At 45.5% G+C, this 10040-nt stretch overlaps 2 protein-coding genes across 3 annotated transcripts; one reads left to right on the top strand and one right to left on the bottom strand.

The window, feature by feature from the left end:
- Nucleotides 1–228: 228 nt before the first annotated feature.
- Nucleotides 229–6003, bottom strand: NCBP2 (nuclear cap binding protein subunit 2). Of its 2 annotated transcripts, none has more exons than XM_050966245.1 (4): nt 5834–6003; nt 3901–4082; nt 1992–2130; nt 229–1271 (listed from the first exon to the last, which is right to left on the bottom strand). In XM_050966245.1, the coding sequence occupies exons 1-4, from the start codon at nt 5912–5914 to the stop codon at nt 1200–1202; spliced, it is 474 nt and encodes a 157-aa protein (XP_050822202.1). In that variant the 5' UTR covers nt 5915–6003; the 3' UTR covers nt 229–1199. The 2 variants fall into 2 exon arrangements, with proteins under 2 accessions (XP_050822202.1, XP_050822203.1); XM_050966246.1 differs by having other exon boundaries at nt 5860–5959.
- Nucleotides 6004–6133: 130 nt separating this feature from the next.
- NCBP2AS2 (NCBP2 antisense 2 (head to head)) lies at nt 6134–6906 on the top strand. Its single transcript, XM_050966247.1, has one exon. It carries the CDS (start codon nt 6294–6296, stop codon nt 6585–6587), a length of 294 nt encoding a protein of 97 aa, XP_050822204.1. The 5' UTR covers nt 6134–6293; the 3' UTR covers nt 6588–6906.
- Nucleotides 6907–10040: the final 3134 nt, after the last annotated feature.

Genomic DNA, 10040 nt, shown 5'->3' with positions numbered 1-10040 from the left:
TTCTCATCAGATGCATAATGGACTCCAAGGTAGGGCTGGAGTTTGAACCTTGGCTTTTGCCAGTTTACTTGTTATTTGAAACCTAAGCAGGAATGAAACATCCTTTCAGAACTACTTTCCTTTCCTTTAATATACCCTGTCTGCTTAGATATCCATCTTTTGGAGGTAAACATGCAAATTCTCCCATCTGTGGAGGAATAGGGAAAAGAATTCATCCACATAATAAAATTACTAACAAACCCCTTTTATTGGAGAAAACGGATACAGGAGCTACCCTTAAAAAGATAAAAAGTAAGAGTGTTGCCAAGTTTAGAGGTAGCAAATACCATCTAGCAATTTTTAAATTCTCAATTCTCTACATTCCCCTTGCTTACAGCAGTCCCCTTTCCCACCCACTGGATAAGGGAACTTCACACCACCTGTTTTACAATATCAAAGTGACAGCCTCTAGTATACACACACTACAGATATTATTGGGTATCAGACCTCATACATACTAGACTCTTAGTGGAAATACATATGGGCCAGGTCTTCAGTTAGCTGCTACGCTCCTATCACTTTGATGAATAGAGAGAGAACCCCAGGGTAAAGAGTTTGTTCAGGTGTGCCCTTCATATTTTTGCTAGCTGTTACCAAAAAAAGACATCTTATTTCTTGCTAGTCAAATACACATTTCAGAGAAATCTGGACCTTCTCTGTATTTTACCAAAAAAATAACTATTTCTCTCTTTTTTATTTTTATGTTTGGTACACAACCAATTCTTACCCACTCCCTTCACTACTAATGTAAACAAAAAAAGCCTGATGCCTATGTATCAGGTTTTGGACATATGGAAGAAATCAACATTCTGTTAAAGAATTCTGGCTCAGTCTAGTATAACACTTCAAACATTAAAAAAGCAGCAGTCAGCAATCACATATGTCTCATGTGAATCAGTGCTATAAGTTTTATTCCCAGATCTTCACTATATTCTGTTAATCTACCCTACAACACGAAGTATAGCTTTGATCCTGATTTTGTAACTAGTCTTGAAAAATGGAAGAGATACTGAATATATTTAAAGATCTCGGCAACACTGAAAAAAAAAATCAGTTACCTAAACAACATTCATGTGCAACAGACGCCCTTTGCTGCTCAACATAAGATTTACCACGATGCAGCTACAGTTCTCCTGTGATGCTGATGGGTCATTCAATATTCACTGGGGTTGAACAACTTTGCCATAACCTCCTCTCCCAGCATCATAGTCCTGCCGATATTCATCTCGGACCTGGATTGCAGGGGGGAGTGAAATATTAGAGCATTCCAGCAAGTAAACTATTGCACAAGAGTTAATATACAATACCAACAAGGTAGTTAACATCTGTCCCAGGTAACAACAGTCCAGGTAATATACCCCAGTACAAGCTGTATAATATTTAGGAAAATTAGTGACAGTTTCCTTCTCTACTTCATTTCAGCAATAGCTGAAAGTGCAGCCTGCACAATATGATATATAAGCATACTGCTGTCGTCTTCTTTAATAACCCCCCCAACGCCCCTCCTCCTATCAAGATGGACCCTCCCATCCTGGGACCTGTAATCTACATGATCTACCCTACACACCAAAGATAAGAGCAACTGCAATCTACTCCAGTTTAGGCAAGTTAGGTGATGTCCCATGGTTCTTGGCAGGCTACAACACAGCTCTTAGCTGGGCAGTTTTTATGCTTGCTCTGCAAGTACCATTTTTCTTCCCACAGCAGCTGAATACAGGCTCCAATGTAACTTGAATACCAAGAAAAGGAACATGACATAAGGTTTTATTCTTGGTGGGCAAATATTTAAATTCATTATATAATAGTCTCTTAGATGCGATGAAATTTTACTCTGGCCATGGAAGTTAGTAAAATTAAAGTTAACCACTAAGTGGTCACTCAAAAGTGAAGATTCAAGAAACATCACTAATTTCACCAGTAAATAGTGATAAACAGATTGTGGAACAACTTACCTGACCCCCTGATCTTCCACGACCATACTGTCTGCCCTCTTTAAAACCTGCATCCCAATCTGTCCTGATGATCCTATCATCAAGCCGTGTCCCATTGATGTATCTCATTGCATTTTCAGCATCTCCTCTTGAGTAGTATCTTAAGATTATGTTAAAGAATGAGGTTCAACAGTCTTTCAAACTTATATAGAACGAAAGTATTCAAATGCAAAGATCTCAACAAACATTTGCTTGAGTTTGACTCATTACTGGGTTAGATTTTAAAAATCAATTCTTCTTTCACAAATCAAATCAAATCACCTGTGTGATAAATGGCAGTAAACCAGGATTGTTAGGAATGTTATGAAATATTAGATTAATTTAACCCTATGGTTTACAAAACAAAAATTGAACTATTAACTCAAGAAGAAACAAGCATCCACCTGGGTGCTGCATTCCATTTGAAGTTAACCCAGTAAAGTCAACAGGAAAACCAACTAGCCTCAAAGAGTCCAGAATTTAACCTAGTTGAAAAGGACAGGTTTGCAGGATTACTAAAAAGAATTTTACAGGAATGTTTGCGTTGTATTTAATGGAAATTCAAGACAGTCACAAAAAAAGAATACCCAGGATCTGTCTACCTAGGCATTTATGATAGATTTATCACTGTGTTCAGCATATAGAAGGTGTTTGATTTAGTCACAGAAAAGACGAGTTAGCTATTAAGTCACTTCCAACACTACCTGACAGAATATCAGATTTTCCATACCACACAAATATACTGTCAGATTCCAAATAATTAAAACAATGGGACTCCAACATCCTTTCTGAGACTATTTTACAGTCTACTAGATCTCACTGTTAGAATGCCTATCAGGGAAAAGTTTCCCCTTTCTTCATCCAGTTATATATCATTATTCCTTGTTATACTATACAAACGCTACAAAGCAGGACAAAATTGGAGATCTCAGATCTAATGTTACGTTTGTAAAAATATGTTCTTATAAAATACAAGACCATTAGAAATATTTCCATGGGTTTTTTTATTCAAATACAAATGAATTTGTAAACAAACACCCACTGTATTATTACATTATTTGCAATCCAAACTGATTTCTACTAGTGAAAAGCGCTAGACAAGAACTGGCTTTTCTGACTACCTGAAGTATAGCCCAGTTGAGACAAATGTCAAACAGTATACATAGTTAAGAGAAAATTACAGTTAAAGATTTTTAATTCTGTTTTTGTAATCCTAAAAAATTGTAACAAGTCTTTTACATCTATGATCTTTAACCTGACAATACCCCTTCCAACAATTTTGGGGGCCTGAAGTTAGTCATTTTATTCAAATTGATATGAGGAAACAAAGTTTGGCTTCTCAAGCTTCCTAATCATACATGGCACCCTTATGTACTCTACATACATCAGCTTCTTTCTTGTACTAAACTGCCCAGAACAGTGACCCAGTACCCTGGAGAGAGGGATTAGCACAAAAATACCCTGTCTCCCATCAGGAGCACAATTCAGTCTTATCTGCACTGCAAGGCTAAACTGTGTTTTAACTCATTTGGCTATTACATTGTAATTGTACCTACAATAGGAACAAAGCCAAGCCTTCACAACTCTTTTACTCTGATTAGGGTTGGCTAGATTTTGGCTTCCATACCCACTGTATAGATCACAGGTTCTCAAACTAGGGGTCAGGACCTCTCAGCAGGTCATGAGGTTACTACATGGAGGGTCATGAGCTGTCAATCTCCATCCCAAAACCCCTTTGCCTCCACCACTTATAATGGTGTTAAATATATTTTAAAAAGTGTTTTTATTTTATAAAGGGGTCACACTCAGAGGCTTGCTATGTGAAAGGGGTCACCAGTACAAAGGTTTGAGAACCACAGGTATAGATGTTTTACTTTGCAGACAAGGATACTCAACAAAACAGAAGCCACAAGCAGTTTTCTTCACTTTGTCCAGGCCCATAATGATTTTCTTTATATCCCCACTTTTACCAAACAGTTCATAGATCTGCTCTTCTGTTGTATAGAAGGAGAGATTCCCCACATACAGGGTGCAGCTCTTTTTTAGCAGTCGCTCCTGGTCATATCTGTTACCCTGAAATTTCAAACAGTAAAAACCAACATTTAGACTCCACTCCATTCAATATCTTCAAGAATAAAGTGGCAACACGTAGGATGAGTTGATCTGCAACACCGTAACAGTATTGGGAAATATTTCAGATAAGGGGCTGAACAAACACACTAGCCCACCTATGCCCATTAAAAAAAAAATAAAATAAAAAAAACACACAACTCTCTAGCCCTTATGGTTATAAAGATAATCTTCCAAAAATGAACGAAATAGACTACAAGGCACTTTTCCAAGTTTGCAGAAAGCACCAGTACTTCTGCTGCTTGGAGCCTTGCAAAGCAGTTCCACAGTGAACTGACACAGAATCCTGTTTTCACTGCTTTTAGTCCCAACTGCCAAGTAGCAGCAGAATGGGCCAATTTCACTCTGCTGCTTAGGAGCAGCAGAAGAGCCAGTGGAATTATTCTTTGAGAAATAACTCAAAAATGAACTCTGGGATAAGGAATAGACTAGGGAAATTACACCCACATCACAGCAATCAAAGAGGCTGTGAGAAAGCTAAAGTAGTAGAGACATTCCAGCCACCCTCACAGGTCAAGAAGCTCGGGAACAAGAGAGAAAACAGAATGAAAGTGCCCCTTGTCTCCTTCAGGAGCCACGGGGTCTTGTGGGTGTATAGTTTTTCGGATAAGCAGACATCCAGTAGGCGGATGCCATAAAGAGACTGGCCAGCATGCCCCTTGTCCAGCAGCCGAGGTCAGCTTTCCCCTGGTCACTACATCTGGACAGCAGAGATTCAGCTTTTTAATCAGTTTGGAGGAACAGTTTAATCCTGTAGCTCAGAGGTGGGCAAACTATGGCCCACAGCCACATCTGGCCTGCAGGACCCTCCTGCCCGGCCCCTGAGCGCCTGTCCTAGGAGGCTAGCCCCTGCCCCTCCCCTGCTGTTCCCCCTCCCCCACAGCCTCAGCTCACCGGGCACAATGTTCTGGGCATCCAGACTGTGAGCTCTTGCCAGGCAACGCAGCTGCAGAGCCAGCCTGACCCAGTGCTATGGGCAGCACAGCTGTAGCACTGCTAGCCACCGGTGCTCCAGGCAGCACGGTAAGGGAGCAGGGGGGATTGGATAGGGGGCAGGGGAGTTTTTTGGGGGGTGGATAGAAGTCAGGGCGGTCAGAGGGCAGGGAACAGGGGAACTGAATGGGGGAAGGGGTCCCGGGGGGGCAGTCAGGAATGAGAGGAGGGGTTGTATGAGGAGGCCAGGAGGCAGTCTGGGGCAGGGGTTCCAGGGCAGTCATGGAGAAGGGGTGGTTGGATGGGACAGGGGTTCGGGGGGGGGGGGCAGTCAGGAAGGAGAGGAGGATTTGAATGGGGGCGGCGATAGGTAATCGGGGGGGGGTGCGGGGTCAGGGAGGGATGGATGGGGCAGGGGTCCCATGGGACCGTCAGGGGACGGGGTGGTTGGATAGGGGGCGGGCCATGCCTAGCTGTTTGTAGAGGCACCACGTCCACTAACCGGCCCTCCATACAATTTCAGAAACCTGATGTGGCCCTCAGGCCCAAAAGTTTGCCTGCCCCTGCTGTAGCTGTTAGGTTGCTGGTAGCCCCTAGGTGCAGGGCCCAATACTTCCATCCCCCTCTTCCCCACATCCCCATCTTCACACCCTGAACGCCAGTGCCGATCCCGCCACGCCCAAGCCCCTTCCCCGCCTCCCACGTTCCTACTTCCCCCGCCCGCCTCTCCAGGTCGCCGGCCCCACGCCCCCGCCCCTCACCCGAAAGTGCTGGTCCCGGTACTGACTCAGCTCCACATAGGAGTCGCTGCGCAGGACACTCAGCATCGCTACCGAGCACATGGTGGACGGGCCCCGGACAGCGCCTCGCAGAGGCCAGATCCGGTAAGGGGCAGCCAACCACCCGCCAACACCGACGCAACGCTCGCGGACGCGGCAGCTACTGTGTGAACACGTGACCTGGCTCCTTACATCCCTCCGTATCCACCAGCCTCTGAGCAGCCAATCATAGTGAGGATCACGGTAAAGGCAAGGCCGCCTACTCTCTCCCGCCCCGATGATAGCAGCCAATCCCTGAGGGGATTGTGTCTTGTCTATCTTCTATTGGCTTCCTCAGCCTAAGGCTATTCAGCCAATCACAGCGCTGGATTCCACACGTGATGCGGATCTTCCTCCCTGCTTGCGGCTGTAGCCGTCGTGTCGCAGGGTCCGCTGCCGAGAGATGGTGCTGCGGCGCTTGCTCTTCACGCTGCTCAACAACCCGCGGCTCATCGAGAAGCTGTCGGAGTCGCGGCCGATCCGGGTGGCGGCCCAGGTCACTGCCTCGGCCCTGACCCGGGCCCAGCTCGGGGGTCGGGCGGCGGCGCGGCGCCTGCTGCGGGAAGGGGGCCTGGCCCGCCTGCGGGAGACCTTCCTGCGTGAGATAAAGGATGGGGTTCGGGCCCGGGCCCGGGCCCAGGACTGGCCCCGACCTCCTGGGAACAGGCGGGACGGGAGCGGACGCGGAAGCCAGTGAGAGGGCGGGGAGAGAGCGATTCAAGCCCGCGGACCTTCCAGCGATGGACGGCGGATTTGCTCTTCCGCAGCCCCACCAAGGATCTGCGGCCAGGAGAGCTACGAGGAGGCAGCGCCGAGCCAGGACCCGTTCGCCCCACCCGGACCGTAGTTTCTCTCGCCAGCGCAGGAGTAGCCGGCAGCGTTGAGCCCACCCAACTCCGTGCGCTGGGTCACACTCAGTAACCAGGATCTGCTTCCTTCGCTGCCCGTGATATTCGCGCTGTCTGCACAAGCAGTTCTCCTCAGCGTGCTGTATTTAAAATAAACACGTCTGCATAGTTATATTTCCTTCATTTCCCCACAAAATACAGTGCAGGCATCACATGCCCTATGGCAGTCCTTTGCTGCTTGACCAACGAATTAACACTGAATCAGATGGAAAGAGGTCAATGGTATTTGCTACTGGGAACCTCTTAATTTTAAAAATATGGTGGTGATTCGTTTGGTCTTTGTTTTTACCAAGTCATGGGCAGTTCCTCATAATGGTTGGAGCAAGAGTATGGCCTACTAATTAGTGCTGAATTCAGCAGGAATGAGTTCTGAAGTGGAACCAAGGGTCAGAGGCAGGAGTCAGAAGTTGTCAAGGCTGATTCCCCACTCTGGCCAGCAAGGACTCTAAAACTTGCCACTCCAGGCTTCTATTAAACTCCCAAGGTTACAGCTTTTCTCTGACTTTGGATTGATAGATGCTGCCACCACCCAAGTGCAGAACCTCCTTTGAGAACCCAGGAAGGCACACTTGGGAATTCCTTCCTGTGGGGTACCCTCAAGCCCTTTCACCCCCGCCCTCCGGGGAAGAGCTGAGAAAGAAGAAAAAAGAGAAAAAGAAATCAGCTGTTGCCACAAGCTAATTAAACAACATGTGCTCAAATCTCTTAAAACACAAACATCCAATTCTGTTCTTAAAAAAGGTAAATGTCATTAATTTAAAAAAAGAAAGAAAATACATCTGGGAACTTAGGCTTTTGCTAGATTTTAAAAAAAAACCACTACAAGGATTAAGCATCAAGAATAGCTTTCTTGAGGTCCAGCTTAAAGGTTACAAGCAAAACAAAAGCACTTGAGGGGTAGCACAGAGAAGTCCACAAGCCATAAAGAAATAAAAAGAGAGAAACTTAATTGCATCTTCCTAGACATTTCCTGATCTACTTACATATGTGGGATTCGTATGATACTGAGGATTTTTCATACCTGGCCCTAAGCTTCTTACAGCATAACTGCAGCCTTGTCTGCCTCTCCCTGAAGAACAACCACAGACAGACAACAAGGGAGTCGTTTTTCAATTTTAAAACATTTTAGCCTTCCCATTGGCTCTTTCAGCCAGGTGTTCACTCACTTCCTTTTACCTATGCATAGCAGTGAGACTTTTTAACCCTTTATAGGTAGGGCAATTAGAGAACAGCTAGTAAGAGGGATTTTATAGCTACTAGCTGGCTGGGTATCCATAAAAGGGAGCTACCCCTACCCCCCCACTTCATTTCTCACAAAAGCTAAAGACTAATCTGAAGGGTAAACTGGAGTATAAGTCAGAAAGTGTAGAAGAGTTGGAGCTGGGAGTCCGAAGCCAAAGCATAAGCCGAAAGATAAGCTGGAGTCACAGTCAGGAGGTATAGCCAAGAGTTGGAGCTGGGCATCCGAAGCCAGGATAGAAATTGGACAGGGATAGAGGCAGGGAGATGACCAACCGCAGCTGGAGGTATGGAGCACGTTGTTGCTGGTTTTATAAAATAGGCTGCAGCCTCTCAGGCACTGTGATTAATCAGGAAGTTCCAGGGCAGTGCAGTTGGTCCTAGCTGCCCTGACCACTGACACCATTCCACCACATTTCTCTTGGAACGTACCTTGGGGAGGATTTTCCAGAGCTCAGAAGATGCCCTAGGTCTCTCGGGCACTAATATTGTTGGGAAGCCTTCTATCCACCTCCACAGTGGGCTTACTGGATCCCCTGGGAACATTATGGCAAACAATTTTACAGGATAGTGTCTCAGAAGAAACACCAACAAGTACACCTGCTGATACCACAAAAGTCACAGGCATCACAAGATTGCCTGCCAGTACCATGTGTTCCCTCAGTACCTGAGGCAACCCAAGAGGCGTGAGACTCACCAAATGAAGAAGGTTTGCTCCCTTTGGCTAAATCCTCCACAGATGAGGCAATAATGATATCATTGCCCTCCTATGAAGATGCAATTAGGGCCTTCCAGGACTTAATGAAACAATGGGCAGAATCTCTTCAGATTCCTTCAGAGGAGGTCCAGGAGTCTTAACATTTCTTGATGGACATTTTACATATTACTCACCAGGATAAGATCCCCCTACCCATCAGTGAGAGACTGTTGACACCTGCACATACTGGCAAACACCTGCCACTATTCCACCCACTTGGAAATGGTCAGATTAAAAACTATTACATTCCAGCCAAGGGAATAGAATACTACTATTACCATCCCACCCCCAACTCCCTGGTGATAGATGTGTTCAACAAAAGAAATCATCAAGCACTCTCCAGAGCCTCCCCTTCTAAGAACATCCCCTTCCTCTCACGACCTAGATCTGGATAGGAAATGGTATTTGTCAGCAGCTCTACAATATCAGGTTGAGAACTACCAGTTCTTGATGGTAAAATATTATTTTAACAGCTATTAACAGTTTACTCATTTTATTGAACAACTGCTGCAAGAGCAAAGGGAACAATTTCAAGTCCTCATTTCGAAGGGTCCATTGCCTCTCTGCAAGCCACTCAATGCTGCTGACTAGGCTTCACAATCCTTACCCACTGCAGTAGTTATGCGGCGAGCATCTTGACTCTAATATTCTGGCCTTCTGAGGGACGTGCAAAATAGTGAGGAAGACTTCCCCCTTGAAGGGCCAAAGCTCTTTAGCAGTGATACAGACTCCTCGCTCCACTCTCTTAAAGATTTGAGGGCAATATTGCAGTCACTGGGGATATATGTACCTGCAACAAAGAGACATTTCAGCAAGTTTCAAACAACATGGTTCTCCTGACCATTCCAGTATCACCTGCAACAGATACACACCAAATCTGTAGAGCACCCTTGAAGAAGATCCAAGCCAAGAAAAGGGGATCACCATCCTCTAAGACCACCATTTTGACAACCTGGTTGAGGACATCAAACAACTTCTCCCTCTAGCTCCTCTGCTGGACCATTCTGTTATCTCTTCTCCCCCCACACACACACCTTTTGGACACCACCTGTTCCACTTCCTACCTGCTTGGGAGCTCATCATCTCAGATAAGTCATTTTGGGACTCCTTTCATGAGCAGGAAGTCCAGTCCCTCCTGCATTTTATGGCCCATAGGACATTCACTGGTTTATCTTCAGTATATTTAGCTGCTTTGATTATATTCAGCTGTATTGCAAGAAACCTACAGGTGGCCAGTGCCAAGTGC

The sequence above is a fragment of the Gopherus flavomarginatus genome, chromosome 8, assembly GCF_025201925.1.
Source record: "Gopherus flavomarginatus isolate rGopFla2 chromosome 8, rGopFla2.mat.asm, whole genome shotgun sequence".
Classification (NCBI taxonomy): Eukaryota; Metazoa; Chordata; order Testudines; family Testudinidae; genus Gopherus; species Gopherus flavomarginatus.
This window is presented reverse-complemented; position numbering and strand designations above follow the sequence as displayed.

Excerpts from the sequence above, each read along its gene's own strand:
- NCBP2 (XM_050966245.1), bottom strand. The coding sequence starts at position 5,914 with ATGTGCTCGGTAGCGATGCTGAGTGTCCTGCGCAGCGACTCCTATGTG. Across the intron at positions 4,083-5,833 it reads ACCGGGACCAGCACTTTCGG|GGTAACAGATATGACCAGGA; the intron begins GTGAGGGGCGGG and ends TTGAAATTTCAG. Across the intron at positions 1,272-1,991 it reads GTGGAAGATCAGGGGGTCAG|GTCCGAGATGAATATCGGCA; the intron begins GTAAGTTGTTCC and ends CCTGCAATCCAG.
- NCBP2AS2 (XM_050966247.1), top strand. The coding sequence starts at position 6,294 with ATGGTGCTGCGGCGCTTGCTCTTCACGCTGCTCAACAACCCGCGGCTC.